Source organism: Anser anser (genome assembly GCF_964211835.1).
Source record: "Anser anser genome assembly, chromosome: 3".
NCBI lineage: Eukaryota > Metazoa > Chordata > Aves > Anseriformes > Anatidae > Anser > Anser anser.
This window is the reverse complement of record NC_139722.1, coordinates 52,142,449-52,167,230: the sequence shown is the minus strand read 5'-3', so window position 1 is coordinate 52,167,230 and position 24,782 is coordinate 52,142,449. Positions and strand designations below refer to the sequence as shown.

Below are 24,782 nucleotides of genomic sequence, written 5' to 3'. Positions count from 1 at the left end.
CCCGGCAGCAGCGGAGTGGGCGCGGCCCGCTCACCCCCCCCGCGCTGCCGATGGTGGGGTCCGCCCGCAGCCCGGCGTCGCGAGTTCCCGCTCTCCCGCCCCCTCCCTCCTCCTCCTCCTCCTCCCTCTCCCTCCTCCCTCCCTCGGTGCCGGCTCGGCGTTCGCCTCGGCCTCCCGCTCCCTCCCCCTGCCCCGGCTGGGCCCCGGCGCGGCGGCCCTATGGCGTACAGTCAGGGCGGCGGCAAGAAGAAAGTCTGCTACTACTACGACGGTGAGCGAGGGGGCCTGCGGGGAGGGAGCGGGGCAGCTCCGTTAGCCGCCGTTAGCCGCCGTTAGCCGCCGCGCCGGGCGCCGTCCCCCGCCATTACGGGCGCCCCCTGCCCCACCGTAGCCCTCCGAGGGGCCGAGGTCCCGAGGTCCCGTCCACCTGCAGCCGTCGGCCCGGCCGAGCCCCGGGGATCGCTGAGGGGAAGGGAAGGGGGGAAGCGGGGTGGGAGCCGGGAGGCCGCCGGGCTACCGGAGGTGAGCGCGGTGTTTATTGTTATACCCCGCCGCCCCCCCTCCCAAAATGAGAAGGGGGAAAAAAAAAAAAGGCGGGGGGGGGGGGGGAGAGAGAAAAGTTGGGACACTCCCCTTCATCCGCTAACCGTGAGGGCGGTGGAGTCGCTGCCGCGTCTGGCTCCTCCCCCGCAAAAAAAAAAAAGGGGGGGGGGGTGAGAAAGAAAAAAGAAAAGAGCCGAGGCCATGCGTAGGGTCGGCACCTGGTGGCTCCTGCGGCCCAGGCCTTCCCCTGGCTCGCACGGAGAGCTGGGGGCTGTGGGGGGGGCGAGGGGCTCCCTGCCGGCGGAGCGCAGCGCTGCGGCTGCGGGCTGGTAGCTGCGGGCCCCAGGTGCTCGCAGCCCCTCCCGGGGTGCTCGCTTCCTTCTGGGGGGAGCCGCAGAGACTGGGGGGTTGCACCGTCGGTGGCAGGGGAGAAGTGCGTAAAGCTCGTACTTGGCTTCGGATGTGTGCAGCAACTTGGTGGTGGTGCTGGCCGCGGCAGGGAGAACTTTTCGTTTTGTTCTGTTGACTTTGCGTTTCTTTTTCCTTCTTGTTTTTTTTTTTTTCCTACCCAGAAGGTAAACTCGGTGGTCAGTTCGCTTGCAGATCAGATCTTTAAAATTGCCTCCAGTTGTAACGATTCTTTAAGTTGGTGGATGAGGTTGGTGCCCTCGTACTGAGGGAACAGAGACTGAGGCTGTTTTGCCTCCACGTTTTGTTGGTTTCACCGTTTTGGAGACGAAGAGGAATGAACTAAACCCACTAAGCTATCAAAGGTGCCTGCTGCTGCAGCAAATCCGCCATTCTTTAGAAATGGCAGATCTTGTGGGGCCTGTCTTGGTCTTTCACCACACTAAAGGAGGCAGAGTGGTGGTTGCCGCCCCCTTCTCTTTGTTGCTGGCTCTGGTTCTTTGTTCAGCCTAAAGGGGAAAGGAGGCCCCTGTTAGGGATAATTTTGGTGAGGCTGGGATCTTACTACCAGGCAAGAGGAATCAGTTCTTGCCTTGTAGAAAGGAAGGCTGTAGCAATAGATGCAAACCTTTCTGTTTGCAAATGTTTGCATGTTTTTTTTTATTAAGCATTATTTTTTTTGTCAGGTGCTTATACTTTACTAGGCATAGATATCTGTAGTTTTGCTGTTATTCCTGGATCTTGATTCTTGGTACTAGTGTCAAGATCCCTAAAACAGCTAGGAAAGAGGTAGAAGAAAGTAGGGAAGAGAAATTTTGAGGTGGCAGTGTAATGGTGACTTACAAGCAGTTGTAGCTAATATCTGGCTTAAATATCTAGACTACAACATGTGCAATTAAAAATAATGTAGAGAAAGGAGGAGTATCTGTTGTAAAAGTCATTATAAAATGATTTTCTCTGTAACAAATGAACAGCATTGCAACGTTTTTGGTGTCCTCTTATTTTTATTTATTTATTTATTTCTAAAGCCAACAGTTGTTTTAAACTTCTTTTGGAAGTTCAGTTGTTAGCAGAGCTTCTAGAGTTAATATCTGCTGTAAATATTTCCAATGCTAATTTGTGGTTCATCTGGTAATTCTTAGTATTTTGTAACATGTTGAACCAGCAAAGCCTTGAATCAAAGTGGGGGGGGTGTTCAAAGTCTTAAATAACCCAAACCCAAAAAGTACAAGTACTGCAAGTGCACAACTGAGGTAGCAAAATATCTCTAAGGATGTCCTCACAGAAGTAAACGACCATTTTTTTATCATAATTGTCCTTCCACACAGCCTTTCATTTTTTTCTTTAAAAATAAACAACAAAAAGTGTTGAAGAGTACTAGAAGCATATGTGCGTATTTTTTTAAGATGCAATAAATTTCTACGTGATTTTTGTGGTAACTCAGTATGTCATTTAGAGTTGCTTTTTCAAATTAGCCTGTCACTCAGCAAGTCTTGATGAGTGTGTTGCTGTTAACATTTGTTGTTAATTAACAGTTTTAACAGCCTACAGTCTGTACCTGCAACCAGTAAGCTTGTGGAAGAAGGAGTTCGATTTCATTTTCTATAGCTTGTTTGTAACAGCTACATCCTGTTCGCAGAGTTTATGTTGTTCATGATCATGCTTGTCAGGAATTTCATTAAATTTGATGCAGTATATCATGGGAAAATGTGCAAACTAAGGTATTTTAGTTCTCTTGTCTAAAATATTTTGAGCAAATGTTTCTAGGCACCTTAATATTTGTCATCATAACGTAGCGAAGTCTGTTGCTCACATCACCAAGAACCGTCCTAGATACGGAAGGATATTGTAGTCCTTTCTTTACATGTGTCTTCAAGTCATTGCCATGGTCTTGAAGCGTGTGGCTCAGATGGTTCAGTGGTCAGTTTCAAAACAGGTAGGTGGCGTACCATTGCCCACAGCAACAGGCAGGACCTGGGATGGTCTTTCCAACTCTGTGTCCCGTACAGCAGAGCACAGTTCTGTGGAATTACAGCAGCTAGCTCAGTTACAGTTAATAAGTGGGTTTGTTCAGTGCCACTGCACTAGCAGTATTGTTTAGATTACTTGTCTTGCATAATTCAATGTGGGTGTTCAAAAGGCTCAACCTTTGTGAAAAATTTCAGAGATCTGCATTAGAATCTGGTTGGTTCCACCCATAAAGATGAGACTAAACCTGTATTAATAGCACAGTAGGCTAGTATATTCAGACAGCATTTAAGTACATTAGTACTTTGTGTTTAAGCTGTTTATCTGCAGATGTAAACCCTAACCGAAGAGTATTTCACTGAAATTTGCTGATGATTTGCACTGTGGTTTCTAAAACTGCAGTGGTACCCAACTTCTGCTCAGGGCTCAAAAGTCAGAACTTTACCTGCTTAATTTTAAAAAACAGAACAAAAAAACCTTCAAGTCCTTGTATGCTAATGTAGTAGTTTTAGGTCTATTTAAATAGCTTTTTGTTGGATTGATCAGGCACCAATGATTACTTTCTAGATTCATCTTTATCGTTTCACCCCTTCATACTGTAGAGTTCAACCCAAATATAACTAATACCTCTGTTAAGATTTTTTCATGTTATTTCCACAAAGTGTAGTAGTGGTTGGGTTTCTGTCCTTAAAATGGTTCTGAAATACCTTGTGATTTCATGGTAACTGTATTTAAAATGAGCAGTTACGATTGGTGTACATAACAAATTATCTTAGTAACCAAAGTTACAAAATGAAATGGTACGTAAATGTCATATCTCCCATCCTCCTTCAGGCTGTTAAGACTGTTTTGTAATCAGTTAATTTAAAGGTGTCACTTCTCTATAAATCTTACTAAGAGGAGACAGTCTCACATGCGTTTCTGGGGACATAGCTGCTTTCCTTACTTTGTTGTTAGTCTGTCAAATGTAACTGAAGTTCCTTTAGGGCATGTAGCATCTTGTATTTTTCTGCTATAGAATACTGAACATCTACAGACCTTGCTGAGCTCTCTGGTAGAGATATGAGGGTCCAACACTTAACGTTCAACGAAAGAATCGTGGATTTGTTTTAATTTGATAGCTCTACTCAGAATTTAGTGGTGTAGCTTCTCTGAATTGATGAGTTATTAGTGTATTGTTAGCATATTTGAACCCAAGGTGTGACGGCTTGCATAAAAAGTTAATTTTCAGTTAGGTCTTCTGGTCATCTGTTGGTATCACAGTTTGCATCACATAGTGAACAATAAGTTGGTGCTAGCATTGTATTGGCACTTGATTTGTCTCCTTCCAGAAGACTCAACGTTTCAGAAATTATATCGTTACTTCTCAGTAGCTGATGTTTTTACTGGTATACAACAGTCAATTGGAGTCTTTGAAACCTTGTTGTGGAGGATTAATAGATGTGTCGACTTTCTGCGTGTGCTACTTTGCATTTTTTCCCCTCTGCTTCCTGTTTCACTCATGTTGTGTTTTTTTTTTTGCACTTACCGTGTACATCCTCACTGGTGAGTGATATGTGTTATGAGTATGCTCATAACACTTCTGTATTTTTACCCTTGTATTGACAACTTTGGCATCAAGTACTCTTGTGCTATCCGCAATAGTAGTCTTGCATACTTGGCTCTGCTGTATTCACTTCTCTCATATAAATATATATATATATATATATGCATACTCTCACCAGAATTAGTCTGGTACGAAGTGCAGAGCTTTCTAGTTCCATCAGTGGGGGGTATTGCCCTGCCCCACACACAGTGGATCTTGGTACCCCTTGCTTTTCTTCCCAAAGCACTCCAGTAAGTCTGTGGTTGATGTTAAGCATATGAAGAAGAGATGCACAGGTTTCAGGATCAGTGGATGAAGAAGTTTCAGGACGGGCACCTTCTCCTTAATGGATTGAAGGAGAAACTTCCGAGCAGACCTTTGCCTTCCACAGGATGGTGTCTCCAAGACTCTGGTGATATAGGCTGCAAATCAAGGCGGCAATGCAGAAAGAGGAGACCTATTCCTTACCCCAACCCACCCCTGAGAACATGTATGTCATAACAGCCCCTTGAAACTCAATGGGCTTTTTGTCCATACATTTGATTATTTTTCTTTCAAGAGGCTAATGCCCAAACCCTCCTTTGCTGGTAATGCTAATAACTGAAAAGATGCAAATGGTATTGCTGGTTGCTGAAGTGTATTATATTAATATCTATTGTTAATCTTTATAGCTGACCTCTAATGTGAAAGGATTGATATGCTTCTTCCAGCTACTCACCAACAGATCTTCTCTTTTATCAGATAAGCTCCCATTAAATTTGCCAAATTGCCAATACTTTTAAAAGTTTGTCTTCCTCGTTTAAAAAGAGTTATGTTTAATTTATTGATGACTGATTGTTTTGTTGTTGGTTTTTAAGAATGCTTTCTGCACCGTGTGGTGTGGTTTAATTTTGAATGTATAATTGATGCTCTTACCAAAGGATGTGTCCCAGATATACTTGGGAAATGGGTAAGAGTGCCTTCTTTTATGTAAGGGAAAGTCTCACCTTTTCCAGAAGATAGGAAATCATTTCTAATTATCCATTAACATTTTGAGTAAAATGTCAATGATAATGACTATACATGGTGTGTAATTGAAACTGAAATGACCTGTTTAAAAAAATAAAAAGGTGCAACGTACATTCTTTGCCACAAATGTGTTTTGGAATGAAGTTTCTTCAAAAGTTTCATGTTATTTAAAGCCATTATTATGGCATTACTCATCTTAAATTTTTCAAAATTTTAAGCTTTTACTAGCTTAAAGCTTCGTGAACCTGGGACTTAATGGTAACTTCATAAAAAAAGGTAGGGCTGGTAAACAGTCAGTTTCCATCTTACCATCATTAGTTTCAAAGAGTTGTGGAAGTTCTTTCCTGAACCCCAAATATGTTATATATGCTGTTATATGGAATTTTATAAAATGTTAGGTGATGTTTTTGCAATGTGGGAGGTCGGAGTATCCTCTGTTTTAACCTTCTGCTCTAGACCTGCATGTGATGAAAGTGCAGGGTTGCTGTATCAGCAGGTCTTGGTAACTGACAAGAAAAGTGTTTTGTTTTTTTTTTAATCAAGAAGGTAAAGCCACTAATCTTACCAGGAAATTTCCTCAAAATAGAAGATGTATTGCAAACAGCTGTTATGGAATTGGCAAGCTGAAAGCCCTTGACAACTAAGTATACCTTTCAGGCTTGTCCATGTTTCTAGAAACGTGTGGAGTACTGGTTCTATTTAAAATTGTTTGTGTCTTGGGAATGTTAGTATTTAAAGGAGAGGCAGGTGTGTTCTTACTATACACAAGCAAGGGGAGAACTTACTAGCCAGTGAAAGTAGCCATTCTTCTTTTCTTGGAAATGTGTTAAATTTATTATGATGATCATGTGTCTAGTCACTCTCCAATTTGACAGAGTTGGGTTCATTTGGATTACAAGACTCTGTAAAACTACTCTGGATCCCTAGCAGCAGGTGGCTCAGCAATGCTTACGTATGTGGTTACAGGAGTGGATTTGAAGCTAACTGCTGGAATGTAACTGTTAGGAGTAGCAATTCAGGGCAGGCTGAGGATGGTATCTTCTTAAAATCAGTTCTTGCAAAATAGTAGGTTTTACCACAGCCTCTTGTTGCGGTATAATGTCACTGTCATCAGTAGTTTTTGCTCCCCTCTTCATTCTAGTTCTGTCTCCCATTCTCCAGCTCCATCCCACTAGTTTCTTCGCTCTTGATATTGAAACCTCTTGGATGCATCTTCACTCTCCCACTGCTGTCTGCTTTTAGTAAAGGTCTTAGTTTTGGCCTTTTTTTGGCCATCTGCTTCCCGCAAATAGCCTTTTATGGGCTATTAGTTTTGCTCAAGGACTGTTTGAAATAGTGTTCCCTTTATCATCTCTTTCTGGAATCATCATTTATCTTCTGGGGATGATTCTTTTAGGTAGCAATGAACAGTTGTTTTGTAATACAAATTCATTTGTGTGATATTGACAGGTGATATTGGAAACTATTACTATGGACAAGGACATCCAATGAAGCCTCATAGGATCCGAATGACCCACAACTTGCTGCTAAATTATGGCTTGTACAGAAAAATGGAAATTTACGTGAGTATAAGCAAAGCATTATACTGAAACATTTTCATTTTTTTATAAAGGCTTTAAGTACTCTCACAAAAATAAATGGAGAGAAGTGGAAGTGGAAATAGAAAATAATAGTGTATATAGAGCTGTCTTGCTTAAAAATGAAGCACTGTTTTATAACTGGTGTCGACTGCATATTGCTGTCCATCTCTGGAAGAAGTGAGATACAGCTTCAGTAGAAACTTTTATGAAACTTTTTATTTTTATGATTGGGGGGTGGGGTTAGAGTAACCAAACAAGGAATTTAGCAGACTCTAGTAATCCTTGCATTATGCAAAACAGTACTACTGGCAGTTTCACTATTTCCCCCGTCAGAGTAGACTTGATTTCTTTTGGGTTGTCTGTTATAGTCAGTTGTTAATCAGGGTACTGCTGCAAAAACAGTTATTTTAATAACTTGTTCTGTTATCAGCGACCCCACAAAGCAACTGCTGAGGAAATGACCAAGTACCATAGTGATGAATACATCAAATTTCTCCGATCAATAAGGCCTGACAATATGTCTGAGTACAGCAAGCAGATGCAGAGATGTAAGTGTCATATTAGGCTAAATGTGCATTTGTGTATGTGCTTTGGTGGTTAATGTTATTTAAAGCTAAATATTCACTGGTACAAAGGTAGAAACAGTAGCCTAATGATGTAGGTGGGTTGGAGAAATGCTGTAAGAGTAATATGCCTTTCTTTAGCTACACTAGTTTGGGGGATTTTCTATTTAAAAGCAGCTATACTCACAAAAATGTTCTTTATTCTTATGAAAGAATTTACACATGCCCCTGTTCAGAGTGTATGCTGGATACAGAATAATACTTTCTGTAGGCTTAGCGCACCATGTTAAACTTTAGTCATTGGCTGTTTGCAAAAATGCCTTAAATACATTCTAATGTAAAATCTTTCTAAAGAAGAGTAGCTTATAGGGGAACAGGGAAGTAAAAATAAATGTGAAAATGTTCTCAGGTAAAGAAATAAAGTTGACTCATTCCTGTTAGAGGTGGTAAAAATTGGATTTTATTCAATTCTCACCTTTTCCATTAATTTTTTGCTTGGATTTTAGAAATAAGCTCAAAGTACTATTAGAAATGCAGTATGACACTATCAATTTAAAAATGAAATATCCTTACCTTTTTGCAGTGCCTCTTTCTCAGCATATTATTTTTCCAAGCAGTTGTACTTTTCTTAATATGATGTTAATCAGCATGTCTTCCAAAACATAAAAAACGGTCTAATTTCTTGTTAATTCTTCATTAAAAAAAAAAAAAGCTTCCTGTGGAAACAAAATAACTGAATTTAAACAGAACAGTGTGGAGTCATCTTAGATGATAAAGACCTTACCAACTGAGTTTGATTATTAAAAGTGTGGGCAAGCTGTGTGTGTGTTTCAATGTTTAAAATTTAACCTATCAAAAAAAGAAATGGTCGTTGAAATGCAAAATGTGTTATGCATCTGTATACATCATCCATGCTTGTAGCAATACTGTCGGAATGATGTTTTTGAAAAGTAATGCATTTCTTACACAGTTAACGTTGGAGAAGATTGTCCTGTGTTTGATGGCCTGTTTGAGTTTTGTCAGCTATCAACTGGAGGCTCTGTTGGTAAGTATGGGTTGTTTGCCAGATGTTTTGTAGCTTTACTACGTTTATGTCAGCAACTTAAAACTTTGATAGTATATTAAAACCTGGAGCAGATACGAGTTTGTTTTATATAGAAACATGCAGATCAATAGTTGTTCTGTCTGATATTTGACAATCTGTATCTCAGTATTGGTAAATGATTAGATCTATGATTAACTGTGAGATTTAATCATATTAAAAAAAAAAAAGAAACCATTTCCTGTAACAGATTTAAAGGCTTTCAGATGTTTCTGACTGCATTTCCTTTCAATTTTGTGTGTCTTTTTACAGCTGGGGCGGTAAAATTGAACAGACAACAGACAGACATGGCTGTTAACTGGGCTGGAGGTCTTCACCATGCTAAGAAGTCAGAGGCATCTGGTTTCTGTTATGTTAATGATATCGTGCTTGCCATCCTTGAGTTACTGAAGTAAGTTTATGATGAGGAATAAAGATAAAATTATAGTGTCAAATTTGAGTATTTAAATGTTTGAAGATGTGGGTTGTGATATCATTATTTTTCATAGCCTATGGTGAACTTGTACAATGTCAATCGAGAAAACTCCAAACTCTGTCCATTTTGGCTCCAGTGAGAAGCCTAAACTAAAATACAGCAAGCTGAAAAGATAGCTATTTGGAGATAGTTTTGAAACATATACTTAGAAGTACTTTACACAGAAGATAGTGAACTTCTAGATCTTGCTAGTACAGGAATGAGACAACAACAACAGATTAAAAAGAAAAAGTAGACATAATTGTGGACAAGAGTTCTGTAAATGAAAGTTAAAGAACCAAGAAGCAGTCCATTCTCTAAAACACCATATGCTGTAATTGTAGATGGCAAGGAAGTACTAGGGTAGCAGATCTCAGAAAAAGGATAGGCTTGCTTAGTCTCTAAAAGTTACCTTCTGTTTCTACTCATGGGGATATTGGGCCAGATGATTACTGGCCTGACCCTTTAGGGTAGTCATTATGCACTTAAATGTCACATGTAGTGCTTGTAATTGTATACCTATTTGATTTTTCAATGTCTGTTTGTTTCTTATGTTACAAGCCATTTTTACTAAACCAAACAAAAATATTCAAGGAAGATCATACGCTGAGCTTCCTTGGGTTGTTACATGAGTTAATGTGGCTATTAACGAAACAATGAAATAACAGCTGTGCTGCTGTGGCTGCAAAATAAAAAATGGTGAGAGGAGTAATGAAAAAGCTATCATAAAATTACCTTCAAGCAGTAGTGCATCACTAAAATTTCAAGTCATTAATATTATTGTACTGTTTAATGGGACTATATCCCTTCTGATAACATAAATTTTATTTATTTTTTTAACAAAATATACTCTGGGCATCTGACTGCTTGGGAATGGAGCATCTGAGTCTGCTGGTGAGGGGGTGGGGGGAAATATCTGTAACCTGGAAGTGATTCCAAACACGGAAGAAATTGTTAAAGGCACACACACAAAAAAAATATTAACTTACTACAACATTCCTTTTAATCTGCGTATATTCAGGTACGTCCCTACAGTCTAACAAAATCAGTATAATTTTGTGTTCCACTCTTGTTTTTTTTACCTTAACATATATGTGAAGGAAGGAAACTTTCAAGTAGATGTGGGTTACGTGGCCATGGGAAGAAGCTTTTTTTGAAATCTTTTCTGACATCTTATTAAGAGAAAAATCTTAGAATGCCTGAAATTATGGCTGCTCAGACTCAGTCTATAGCATTACGCAAAGCATGATGAAAATGTGTCTTCTGATGCTGACACTTTGTGCTTTACTGAACAGCATGGTATTTAAGGGATGTTTACTGTTGTTTCGAAAGCTCTTGGGCTTCAAACAACTGGTTTCTTTATCCCTCTCAAATAAAATGATCTGAAACTTGTATATAAGGAAATGTTAAGGAGTAACATAATTTAATGCTAATAGTAAGTGCAGTACAATTGGAAATAAGAACATAGAATATCCCAAGTTGGAAGGGACCTACAAGGATCACCGAGTCCAACTGTCCTTCACACAGGACCACCCAAAAATCAGACCATGTGTCTGAGAGTCTTGTCCAAACACTTCTTGAACTCCATCAGGCCCAGGGCTGTAACCACTGTCCAGGGGAGCCTCTTGGTGCAGAACCTTTCCCTAACCCCCAGCCTGACCCTCCCCTGTCCCAGCTCCATGCTGTTCCCTCGGGTCCTGTTGCTTTCCCCAGAGAGCAGAGCTCAGCGCCTGCCCTTCTGCTCCCTTCATGAGGAAGCTGCAGGCCGCCATGAGGCTTCCCCTCAGTCTCCTCTTCTCTGGGATAACCAAACCAAGGGGCCTCAGTTTTTCCTCATAATCTTCTGTTCGAGACCCTTTACCATCTCTGTAGCACTCCCTTGGACAGTCTCTTATAGTTACGTCCTACTTATACTGTGATACCCAAAACTGCACACAGTACTTGAGTTGAAGCCACAGCAGAGCAGAGCGGGACAATCTCTTCCCTTAACTGGCTAGCAGTGCTCTGCTTGATGCACCCCAAGATATAGTTTGCCATTTTGGCTGCAAGGGAAGGGCACACTGTTGACTCATACTCAACTTGCCATTGACCAGAATCTGCGGATACCCTTCTGTGGGGCTGCTGTCTAACTTCTTATCCACTGTACTGAACATATAGCCAGGGGTTCTCATGTCCCTGGTGCAGAATCTGGTGCTTGCTCTTATTAAACTTCATAGTGTTGGTGACTGTCCAGCCTTCTAATTTGTCAAGATCTCTCTGTGAGGCTTCTCTATCCTGAAAGGAGTCAGTGGCTCCTCCCAGTTCAGTATTGTCAGCAAGTTTACTTAGTATACCTTTGAGTCCTGCATCTAAGTCGTTTATGAAACTAGTAGAGAGAACATAACTATCTTTACAAGTTGCAGAGATGAAGAAGGCAAGTTGATGGAAAATAGGTATTAAAATAAAATTTTTTGTGGGCTTATCGGATGTGGATTATGCCTGCTCATAGTACTATGCTTCTTGGAAAATTCTGGAGAAACATCTAACATAAGGTGTTTTAGTGCAGAATATGTTTGCAATCATTGAGAAAGCAGATGAATTTGTCCCTTTCACGTGGTGTTTAACATACCTGAACAACAGAAAGTGGTGTGAACAGGAATACAAAGTGTAACTAATACTGAGTAGGACAACTCAGATGAACATTGAATACGTTACATACTTAATTGGTATGATTGGTACTTAATTGGTACTTGGTTTTGATTAAGATAAATGTATTTTCACCATTATCCAAACGGTACTGATAATTCTGAGTGGTTATGGTAACTTCAACCAAAATAATCAAAATTAATAATCTGGGATGTGAGTGTTCTTTGGATTGTTTTTTCTTTTGGTTATGTTTTTCCTCATTTAGGTATCAGTATATTACAAACGTAATGGATAATGGTGATTTCTCATGCATAATTTTCTTTCTAGGTATCACCAAAGAGTGTTGTATATTGATATTGATATCCATCATGGTGATGGTGTTGAAGAAGCATTTTATACCACAGATCGTGTCATGACAGTATCATTCCATAAGTATGGTGAATATTTTCCGGGCACAGGGGACCTTAGGGTAAGGTTGAACCTGAAATTTCATTAGGTGATAAATTCCCTCTTATCCACTTCCTTGTAGATACTGTTTTAGTACTAGGTTACAGTAATGATGTTCAGTAATAATATATACTAGTATATTTTCAGAAAATACATTAGTCTGGAACGATAGGTTTGTTGAAGAACCTGGGGGGGTGGGGGGGGGGGAAGGAGGGAGTTACTGGGAAGTAAATTACTTGCTTCTATATTAGCTTAATCAACCCCTTGACTTTTAGATAAATTGCCTGGACAGACAATGTGCTATATTTGTAATTACAGTCTCTGCATTTCAGTTCTTCACATATAGTGGAAAGGGGTGGTTTAGAGACCACAAGTTTTAAAATCTTATTTCAAATCCTAGAACACCTTCATGCTGGAGCTTTAATAGTCACAAAGCTTCACTCGTAATGCGGAATTCACTGTTTTATTTGCCTATTAATATAGTTGGTTGATTTTTTTGAAATGTTTCTTATGTTATAAAGTATGTTTTGAGTTTTCACAATGCTCACTGCTGAAGAAGTGTAGCATGCTCCACAGATGATTATTTACTAAGCGTTATGGCTAGCTTGATGTAGGGAACAATGGCCCATGAAGCATTATCATTTAATCTGCTGGAGAGAACCTCTGATAAACTGAGTTAAAACAAATTTACCTAGCATTTAGGGTTAATTTTAAGTAAGTTAGTTTTTCCTTGCATTAAACTAGCCCATTAGAACAGGAAGTTGTGCCAGTTTGCCACTTGAGAAAGTATTTCAGGTGTTAGGACTAATATATTCCTAGCTTCATACTTTTACGTTCAACCTTTCCTTATTACAGCACTCCAAGGATAAGTCAATAAAAAGGTACTAGCAACTTTCTTACATTAGTTTGTGCATACAGTTAGTAGTTTTTAGGAAAGTTATTAAAAACTTCTAAAAAGTGGATCTACAACAGAACTGTGAGAATGTGTTAACTGTTTTCCTACTATCTTCACATTGATTCAAGTGTTGCAGGTGTGTGTTTATAGTAATATTCCCAGAATGTGTGCTGCACAGTGTGCTTATGATACCCAGAGGACACGGCAGTAAAAGAAAGTTGAGCTTTAAGTCAGTGGGGTGCTTTGTGTTCATTTCAGTTTGGTTGTTGGAGCTGAATGTTATTACGGTTGTTAGATTTCATTAAACTGCTTTCTAAATTGATTTAGGTAGTAATCAGATCAAGTGGTGTTCTTATGCATGTCATTTAACTTGACTGGCCACAAGGTGGTAGTGGTGCTTCAAACAAAAAGCAGATCAGACCAGGATGTTTATAATGACAAGCTGTTGTTGCTGAATTTGGCAAGATTTTTTTTTTTAAGGCTTTTAGATATCTTGGATTTTTAGAAACAGCACTTCCCGTTGACAGAGGAGTTTATGGATTCTTCACCTCACCACACCCAGGACAAAGAATTAAAAGATACACATTTGAAATAAAATAATATCATACGGGATACAAATCCCAATGTTATTGGGATTTTTTTAGCACAGTGTCAGTGACAAACAAGTACCTCAGGCATGGTAACTTTGTGTTCTATGCTGCTAGCTAGTATTTTGAAATGAGCGTTGTCTGTATACAGACTTCAGCAGGATTTATTGCAATGATTGCATCCTCACAGGAGAAGAAAAAAATTAGCTTTTTTTTTTTTTCCTCTCCAGAGCATGCAAAGCTAATTGAGCTAAAGGAGACTAATTTTGTGGAAGGAGTAAATGTTCATTCTGGAGACCAGTATTATACTGGTTTCATTTCTGCTCAGCTTGATCTGACTTAGCTGGTTATTTGCATCAATTTTAACAACCAAATCTTATCTTTGTTGTCAGTGGGCTCCACTTAGACTTGTTTCTGTAATTCTGGTTTGTTGATTAGTTTATGCTTTATGCTTATAATAACTTTATAATAAGTTTATGCTTATTCAATGCAGAAACAAATCATGCATGAATTGGTAATTCTCTGGTTGCAGATCTCTGTAAATCAGATACATTGATGGAGGTTGCATTCACACGTTCTAGTTAGCTGGGTTTATTTGTTTTTAGTGAAGGTGTTGTGCAGAACTTCCAGTGTCAGTTGTAAGTTATTTGACTTTCCACGTCTTAGATGTAGGTAAGACAAGATTTGTAGTACCTTTATGTCATAGGTCAGTAATGCTAGATGGAGGCATGGATTCTGTGGTGCAATTTAATTCATTAATGAATGGGACAACTGCCAATATGCTATGTTGTTTCTTTAGTGTTTATATCCAGTATAACTAATATCAGTTACAAAGAAACATCTATTGTGCAGCTCTAGCTGAAGAGCAGTTACTCTGTTTAATGGAAAATCATGTGCACATTCTTATTTCCTCTGTTTTAGATTAAGGTGGACTTAATCATTAATTTTGTATCTGGAAAGCAAGGTACTACTGTCACCTCAGAAGCACTGACATCTGAAGGCCTAGATGTAATTCTGGATTACTGATACACTCCAAAGCAGTCAGAGATGTGTTTATCAGGGGGTCTTCAGTGTCGTTTGCAATACCATGAAATGCTGTTATTCTGCTGCATTGGGCCACCCACCCCCCAATGGTGGTTACTGGAGGTGGTTCATTACTGTTGAATTTGATGCTAAAGAGGCTTTGTTCAGGAAGAAAAAGTCCGTGACCATTTCAATACTTATTGCTGAGAAATTTAGTATTTGTACTGCTGGGATACCCTATTAGGGAGTTGCAGTTTTTTCAAGGCCGTGGGGCCTCTTTCTACACGGTTGCTCTTTGATAATAGTTTACAACCCAACTAAACATGTTGGGTTTTGCTGTCTTCCCCGTTGTACCTTGATTAGTGGCAGCGAACTGCACTGTGTAAAATGGATCAGTTTCTGTCTTGTTTGGTGATGATTAAAGGGAGGAAATGGGAATGTGCGGCAAGCAAAGATATTCAGGGATTAAGCTGATTGTCAAAATGGAAGTGGAAAGATTCGGGGTTGATTCACTATTTATCTATTTGCAAAGACTTTTCTTTTAATGCGTTTGTTGTCCAGGAAAGCCAGTAAGATAAACTGCTGCAGTTTCTGCATTTACAACTAATTGGAACTGAAAATAATCTGCAAGTTTGCTTTTTGTTTGTTTGTTTTCTTTTTGTTTAAAAAGGCTCCATTTCCTGAAGGGAACCTGTAATTGGCCTCTGATTTTTCTCTCTCATTTTTGCTCCAGCCAGTTCTTCATCCTATGTTTGGAGCAGAGAATAATTTCAAACATCCTGCCAAACCTAAATCTGATATATGGCATCAAAAACGTGTACCTCACCTTGCTCATCTCAGTTTTCTTGTTTGCTTTTGCTGAACTATTTTGACTGGGTTAAATTGATTTGTTTCAACTTTTTGTCTTAAGTATTTGAATTAAAAATCAAGTGTACTTCCTGCAAACTTGGTGTACAATTCTTACATCCCAAAATGATTGCATGGGAGAATGGGGATCAAGTAAGGTACTTTGCTTCCTCCGTCCCCCCAGTGGACATGACTAATGGAACAAAATAGTTAAACATACTTGTATAGGCTTTTTTTCATGATACCATTATATGTTTCTATACTTGTAATAAACCCTTTTTCATCTTTGCTTATAGGACATTGGTGCTGGAAAAGGCAAATACTATGCTGTCAACTTTCCAATGAGGGATGGTATAGATGATGAATCATATGGACAAATATTCAAACCAGTGAGTTTTTTTAAGCTTTTTGGAAGGATACTTATTTCATTTTGTGGATTTATTTTCAGAATATGAATTAACATCTTTGTGTTTTATACTGATTATAGATTATATCCAAAGTAATGGAGATGTATCAGCCCAGTGCTGTGGTATTACAGTGCGGAGCAGATTCATTGTCTGGTGACAGGCTGGGATGCTTTAATCTTACTGTTAAAGGTAAGCAGAAAATTGTGTGTTTGTAACTTCTTTGCTAAGAAAAACCTATGTTTTTCATACTATTTTTCAACAAATTTGCATGATGAAGGCTGGAGTCAGAAATCATTACTGTGATTAATCGCCTCTTTCTTTACTATACAGAGATGGCCAAAAGAAACACAGAAGTTGACTCTTTCTTTCTGTCCATCTAAAAAAGTTAAGAACCGTGGTTTTCCATGTTCTTTCTAGCCACTCAACTGATTCTCTTTCTTCTATGCACAGGCTTTCCGTAGCTTTTAAGCAATGTCCTGAAATGACGGGCTGATAACAGTAGTCCTACTGCAATACTTACTGTGACAGGCAACTAACAAAACTAGTGGGTCACTTAGTAGGACTACTAAATGTAAAAAAAAAAAAATCTTGTTAGGCATAAAATAGGTGTTACTGAAATGAGAATACTGATTGCATTGTTAAACTGATACTGTTGTACATTTATATTGTTTTATACCAAGCCTTATGGTAACATTTATTTTTATTAACTTTTGTAGAATTAATTGATTTTTAATATTACTTACATTTCTATCCAAAGGCATGATTCTCAAAATTGGGATGAGGCATTAACTTAACAAACAAAGCAAATATTAATATTAATTATTTAAGTGATAAAATGCTAAATATGTGTTGAACTGTCACTAAGCTTTGAATCCACCCTGTTTGAATCATTGATTTTCTGGATTTTGTTTTTATTTTCTTAATGAGGCAATTAGAGTTTTGTAGGCAACAAATGCAGTACAGTATCTGTTGGGTCTTCAGTGTTTCAGGGTTCTTTTCTTGATTTGCACCAGGTGGCAAAGCTACTTCAGTTGCCCATACAGCTCAGATTTTTTTTCATCTTACATATCTTGGAAACCAAGAGAGCTGCTGCCTCCTACAGATGCCTTTCAGTATGCTGTATCTACCTGGACTGTGTACTGTCTTGGCACCAGTTCACTCTGTAAGCAAGACTTAGCAACCTCTAATACAGGTTCAAATTTAGAAGTAGAAAGGACCAAGTACTGATTTGCTTTTCTTCTTCCAACTTTGCTTTTAACTGGGAAATTGTCCCTAGATTTATCACTGTCTTTTCATAACTGATGTCAATTCAAAACATTCAAAGAGCATTTCAGAACTGCAGCAATAGGAGACCATCATACAAAGTCTCTGAAGACTGGGGTGGGTAATGTTCAATACATTATGTACAGTTCTTACATGTAGATCTTGACGTTTTGTGAGGTTGTGCTTAAATGTAGGGGGAGACAGTTCTGTTTTACTTGAATCAATTCAATTCTCAATAAGTATGACTGCATATGTCTGATTAAATAACTCTTTACATAGAAATTACATTTTTTCTGTAATAGGTATTTTGCATATGTTGTCAAATCTTTTTTCTTTGTGACAGGTCATGCTAAATGTGTGGAAGTTGTAAAGACTTTTAACTTGCCGTTGCTGATGTTAGGAGGAGGTGGATATACTATTCGCAACGTTGCTCGATGCTGGACGTATGAAACTGCTGTTGCCTTAGATTGTGAAATTCCTAATGGTAAATATTAATCCCCCAAATAATGTTTTATTAAGAAGTAATCATGGGAAGGTCTAAGTGAACAGATAGTTTATTCTAAACTGATGTATTGCACTTAGTTATAGAAATATTTACTATGTAGAAAGTTATTGTTAAGGTTTAGCCAATAACTTGAGTAGCTTGTGCACTAAATAAACTTCAGGGTTTGGTGCTTTTTTATGCTTTAAAAGCTTTAAATGATTGCATCACTTCGTCATCTGTGTGACTGAATATATACTCTTGTTTTGATCGTGACAGCACAGACCTATGTAAGTTGGGTACCACAGACATGGTGTTCATAAGAAATGATTGAGTATGCAAGTGTCCATTTTACGTAGTAAAACATAGCAGCGTCTTTATTGTCTTTGACTTAAAAGTAACTACGAAAGTATATTGACTTCAGCTCTTCATTTGTCTTGATTTTGGCTATGCAAGCTCTCCTAAGTTTTAAAATTGAAAGAGCAATAGTAGGCTACTTATAAAGACTTTAATAGTGAAGTAATTTCTCTGAGGAAGATCCCCAAAGCTCCTGTGCTCCCTTCATTTCTGGCTAGATATGCTTCTGGACATGTTTTTGGAACTTTTTCTATAAAATCAATGTTTGGACTGGTTTGTTGCATCGGTCATTGGCAGTTTTCATGTTGGACTGAAGCTTTTGCTGATAACCTTTTGATATACATGTATCTCTTGCTGGATTCATATTGTTTCCATCTGACTTCAGTGGAATGCTGCTGTCAGTGAGAAAATATGTAGATAACCCATTTCAAGATGTACATTTTACATCCTGTATTTCAATGTATATTCTACATCAACAAAAGGATTTGAAGAGATGCTATTTCCTTATCTTGGAACTTTTAAAATTCACATGTCCCCGTCAATGGATAGATACATAGGATTTCTTATTTTTTTTAATGTTCCTCTAAACTTTGTGGATCTTAGTCATCTTTAATCTGTTCTGAGAACGAACAGTGAATTTCTGAAGGTTGCAATAGCAAATCTTCCCATCTCCTTTCTAACAAGATCCCTTATCCTGGAATAGTTATAAATGAAGAAGCAAGACAAAGGGTACATTAAGAAGTGGGTTTTGGTATCTTACTTCTTAAATGTTCTGGCTTTTTGCTGTTTTTGTCTTGTTGCTTGGGAAAATACAGTCATATTTAATACAAAAATCTACTAATTTCCTAGTATGAAGTCTTCATCTAGTTCATTTTGGGAACTTAGATGTTCCAGTCAGGGGACAGGTTATCTGTGAAAATACCAGAAAGGTGTTGGGGCTGGAGAGGGACAGGACAGGTGTCTCTGAACTGCTGTACAAAAGTTAATGTGGATATTGAACTAGCTGTGATGTTCAACCTATTAATGCATATCACGTTTTTCTAAAGGAATATTCTGACTTGTTCACATATACCTTTCAAACTGGACTAACTTGACAGCTATAAATAATTATCAGTTATTTTCCTTATTCTCCAGAAGTAGCATTTTTAATTATACTATCAAATGTATTTAAACATTGTCCCAGCATGTTTTCTAACGTAATTACAGTTGCACGTTCTTTTTTGTACATGTTTTGCCAAAAAATGTTAAGTTCATGTATTGAGTAATTTAGAGGAAAAACACTAAGCAGCTTGAGCAGTACTTAGAACTATAATTGCTCACGTGAATACTTCAGATTTGGTAGTTCTCTAACTAAAATCGTGATGTAACTACTGTTGTATTTAAAATGTTTAAAATATGTCACAAATTGATCTTTTGTGTTTTGGTTTATAGAGTTGCCATACAATGATTACTTTGAGTATTTTGGACCAGACTTTAAGCTTCATATTAGTCCATCAAATATGACTAATCAGAATACACCAGAATATATGGAGAAGATCAAGTAAGTAGTGATTACTTATCTACCAAGTAGGTTGTATGAATCCCATTTCTCCAGAAGTTTTAATTTTTACACAGGTTTTAAAACTATGTACCTTTCTCCATTATACATTGAAAAAGTACTGAGCAGAAATGGCATTTTTCCCTTTCATCAGAAGAGGGACTTTAAATTAAAAGTCTGTGCCTATAACAGCATGTATGCTTATGAAATTCTATGAATATAAATATGAAAACTTGAGACCTACTTTGGATTTTTTTTTTTTACTTCTTCCAGCAACTAAAGAGATGACTGTTTTACTTGGCTTACTGTTATAATTTTGTAGAAAGTTTATCCTGTCAGGAAAGAAACTGGTGTGCACTGATGATTGGGATTTCAAATTCTCAGCTCCCTTGTCTAAACATGAACTGATTGTCATTCTTTGTAGCTGTCAGCTGTAAAAATAAAAAAGTCACATGTGAGCTCAGACATCCAAAACCATGGAAAGATAGTGATATGTGCAAGCAATTGAGGGACTGTGGTTCAACAAGTCTACAAGGTTTGAGAAATGCTCACTGCCAAGCTATGGAGGGGGAGGTGTCTTCAGCTTTTGCCACTTCTGATATTTAGTTTATTTCTCACATAATGAAGGTTTGATTGTAAACTAATATTTTACTTAAGGGATGTAGTAATACAAACATACAATCAATTCTGTACTCAACTGATAAGAGAGAATTCGTTAACCTGAAGTACTTAGTTTACTATGGTTTGCCCCTGCTCTGAGTTTAAGAGGAAGAGCACCTCCTGTGTTTAATACACTGTTAATAAGACACAGTAATACTTTTGGTTAGTAAAAATAGATGAATAAAGATGAAAAACTGGCAACTGTATAAGTTTGTCAAATTGCAGAATTCACCAAAGCGGTTCAAACGCTAATTTTTGAAATGGTTGGTGTATAGACTGTTGTTCATAATGCAAATATATACATCACACATTAAAAATTAAAACCCTTTTGGTACGTACTTTGGGGGAGGGGAGACATGCCTCTATTTTATTGATTTGATTCTATAAAATTTCTCTACAGTAAGAGTGTTCCAGCTGTTCATCTGCCAGGATGCTTGCTGTACGCTGAGTATTGTTGAGGGTTCATGGTGTGAGTAAGCTGCAAAAATGTGCTTGCTCTGTAACAATCCCAGGCCTCAGATTGTGCATTTTTTTCATAAAGAGACAACCTTACATCCTTGTGAGAGTACCCACAAGATGGCCAATGACCCATCATTTTAGAGGATCATCTTTCAGTTAGTTATATGCTTTTCCAGAGATCTAGCTTTTTAAGGGGTTTCAGTTTTGCCGGGTCATATGGTTTGAACAGAAAGAGAGACTGTAAGATTCCATAAAGCCCCAGTTACCATTTCTCTCTTCTAACTGTGCAAAGGGATACTGAGATAGTTGTTGCAAATTGATACTTATAACCTGCCATTCTTTTCTCTCAACCTGATTTCTTTGGAATGGTAGTTTAAAGTCCCAAGAGAAGTCCATTGTCCTTTCTGTTCCTGCACGTGGCTCTTCAGAGTGTGAGGTCCATTACATCAGGTGGCTTAGATGGGAAAGAACAACTTTCTGTTCTCTCTGGAATGTTCAAAAAGTAATCTTATCCAGATGGATCACTTTTGACCCTGATGTCATTGCTGCACACAGTTTGGAAGTCTTCATACTTTTAAGTCTAAGTCTCTAGCTTTCTTCAGAGGCTAGTTTATTATCCAACTTGATACTCTAGCCTATTAAACAGAGTAATACTGTCACTGGGGTCCTCCCAGGTCAGAGGAACATGTACTGATCTAGTAGAGACTGAAGATTGAAGTTGATTGCAACATATGTTTAAATAGTTCAAAGAAAATGATGAAAAGAAAACGGGATACTGATGATTTGTTAGGGATAGAAAGCTTTCTGAAAGAGTGAATTTAAAGCAAAGCAGGTTAACATTGGTGCAGATTTTCAGAATTAAATACAACATCCAAGGAAGTGCTACTTCTGCTTACTAATAACTTTCCTTGTCCCTTACTTGCAGGCAACGCTTGTTTGAAAACTTGCGCATGTTACCTCATGCACCTGGTGTACAGATGCAGGCCATTCCTGAAGATGCTGTTCATGAAGATAGTGGAGATGAGGATGGAGAAGATCCAGACAAACGCATTTCTAGTAAGAAACGTCATTACTCATAATAGGTTAAGTCCAAATAGTCATAGATTTAATTGTTCAGAACCAGATTTAATTGTTCAAAACCTTAGTCCAGTAGTGCAGTACTGGAAGATTGGCAGTTGGAGAACTTTTTTCCCCAGAGTAAAAACATTTGCTGTTGGTTTGCCGGTTTATTTATTTATTTATTTATTTTATTTTACTCTTTTTAAACTGCATCTGTGCCCAAATATGAACCTGTTACAGGAGTCTAAAGAAGTGATTAAAGCGTTCAGGGTTTTGTATCTTAAGAAACAAGCTATTGTAAATCTAAAATAGATACTCTAGAAGTCTTGGATGAATTATAACTGAAGGATTTAGCCTCTTACTTTTGCTATTCATGAAGAAAGGAAAGTGAGATAATGTGTTTTCAAAAGTAAATTTGTCTAGTTGCTTTATTTATTGAGTGGGATAAGTTTTCTGCACTTGCAGAACTACCTTTTATTTTATTACTGTTATCTTTATATAGAAAACAAGTTGTTCTTGAGCTATAGCTCTGAGCTTCCTGCTACATTTAACCTTTTAAGAAAGTGATCGGAGTAATTCTATATTCTTTTATTGACACATTATCAGTTTTCTGAACTGTTGAAACCATATTTTTTCTACTGTGATTTAGTTTCCAGTATTTGAAATTCATTTGATGTGTTAAAATAATCCTCCAAATGTCTCTAAAGTTACTTTCAGAAGTCATTGTCTCCCAGAGTATATGCAAAGATGGTATTTTTATCCCTAACTTAGTTCATCAGTGTTAAATGGTTATAGTATATTTTTACTGGTTCTTCTTTTAGGTCTAGTCTATTGTAATCAGACTTCATGCAATTTTTTTTGTTTAATTAACTTCATAACTCTTGAATCCTAGTTCGAGCATCTGATAAACGCATAGCCTGTGACGAAGAGTTTTCAGATTCTGAAGATGAAGGGGAAGGTGGACGACGAAATGTTGCAGATCATAAAAAAGGAGCAAAGAAAGCCAGGATAGAAGAAGACAAAAAAGAGACAGAGGACAAAAAAGCAGGTAGGGTATCATTGTGATTTTATCCGATATTATAGAACTGCAAATGTCAGCTCTGTTAGGAGACAGATGCATTCTCAATTAACAGTTAAATAGATGTTGAAATTATTTTTTCCCAATCGTATTTAAAGCATCTCTTAAATTTCATCAGTTTAAGGGTGCAGCTGTTTGCACAGAAATAGTACTTTCAGTCAAGAATTATTGTTGCTTCCACACAAGCTTGAAGTTTTAAAGCCAGGGGGTTGTGTAGCTTAATGAAAACAGGGATAAAAAAGGTTGTCTTGCTTTATGTTAGACAAATAGTTCATTTCTGTTTGCTTTCGTAGAGTGAGCCAGCTAGTTTTCTGCAACAAAAGCTGGATAGGTTTCTGGGGACAGTGTATTCCAAGAGCTTTCTGACATTTCCAGGAAAAGGCTATATCTTAAGGCTAGAAGACAACCAATCCTATGATGCTCAGGGGCAAATCCAGACCTAATTACTGCATAATATTGTTACGGCCAGTTGAGAGAGACTTATCCTGAAGTATTTTGGATGGCTTGGCACTGTGCTCAGCTCATCCCCTTAGATGGATACGTTTAATACTGTAGGTCAATGTGTAACCAGTTGTTTTTTTCCCCAAAGTTACAGGTATATATATAAAAAGTATAACTTTGTCATTCTTTTTTTCTAAATCTTTAAAGTCTTCTTGCATCTTTTTGTATGTTTCAAATCATATAATTTTTATTTTTAGATGTTAAGGAGGAGGATAAATCCAAGGACAGCAGTGGTGAAAAGACGGACACCAAAGGGTAAACTCTAATGATGAATATCATCTTTTGAGAGCATTTAGTAATTTAAATTTTAAAATATTTTTAAAGTATTTGTTTACTTGTTTATTTTCATTCCGTCGTAACGCTAAAGATTTTAGACTTGTAACAGTAGTAACTCAAAATGGCATTTCTAAAATAGTTAATCTAAAAAAAAAATTGCACAACTTAACAGTTTGTTTTTGCTTTTATGCAGAGCAAAATCAGAACAGCTCAGCAATCCTTGAACAAAAGATAGCCTCACATCAGTTGCAGAACATAATACTAGAATTGGAGAATACCTAAAAGAAGAAAAGTTTTCGTATTGAGAGAGACTGCTGATTTCATTTTGTACTATTTGGCATGGACCGTATTTATTTTCAAACGGCTTTGTTCTGGTTTTTGGCAAGTTGTATTGTGAGTTTTCTAATTATGAGGCAGAAATTCCTTTCTTCACCATGCTTTATGTAATAGTATTTAAAAATGGATGTGAGTTATTATGTTAAATGTCTAAACTGATCTATTAAAGTAATTTGCCTTTCCTGAGCTGATTTTACCTTTTTTGTAATTTTATCTTTATTAAAAAAAAATTGTACTTTGTTGTCTTTTGTCCATCATTAAATCCACTAGCTACTCAAGGGTAAATGTAAATCTGCTTATTTTATATGGAGTTTCTCTCTTATTAGTTTAAGTAGACAGCTGGTGAACATTCAAGTTGAACTGCACTGCTTTCATTTACTCCGTGCATTTCAATGGCTCCTGCCTTGGGTGCCAACAAATGTACTAGAATATGAATACATGAGGTTTGAACAAGATGAATAAATGAGTGAAGAGATGTTAGAATAACATGGTTATGTGAACTTGCATTTTAATGTAGAAATTTAAAACTACAATCAGATGCTTTGTACTGTTCAAGAACCTTTCCCAACTATCAGAATCTACTCAAAAGACTGGTTCATTTGCTATTCATAAAACTTATAACTCATTCTGATTTTTTTTTCAGTCATGAGCATCATAAAACATTGTCCCTGTTAAAATGTTTATGCTTTCTCCTTTTTTGGTCGATTGATTACTTGGTTCTGGTGCTTGAATTG

The 24,782-nt window shown here is 37.7% G+C and overlaps 1 protein-coding gene and 1 long non-coding RNA gene across 3 annotated transcripts in view; one reads left to right on the top strand and one right to left on the bottom strand.

Moving 5' to 3' along the window:
• The window catches only part of LOC310897698, an 852,780-nt gene that overhangs the window by 339,110 nt on the left and 488,888 nt on the right, over positions 1–24,782 (bottom strand). The gene's annotated exons all lie outside the window — the stretch shown is intronic.
• HDAC2 (histone deacetylase 2) lies at positions 21–24,283 on the top strand. 2 transcript variants are annotated; one of them, XM_083831576.1, is made up of 14 exons: positions 21–271; positions 6,962–7,074; positions 7,523–7,640; positions 8,626–8,700; positions 9,010–9,148; positions 12,164–12,305; positions 15,931–16,023; positions 16,122–16,230; positions 17,648–17,788; positions 19,574–19,682; positions 21,724–21,854; positions 22,750–22,905; positions 23,634–23,691; positions 23,906–24,283. In XM_083831576.1, exons 1-14 carry the CDS (start codon positions 220–222, stop codon positions 23,934–23,936), a joined length of 1,467 nt encoding a protein of 488 aa, XP_083687702.1. In that variant the 5' UTR covers positions 21–219; the 3' UTR covers positions 23,937–24,283. The 2 variants fall into 2 exon arrangements, with proteins under 2 accessions (XP_083687702.1, XP_083687703.1); XM_083831577.1 differs by lacking the exon at positions 21–271 and adding an exon at positions 858–976.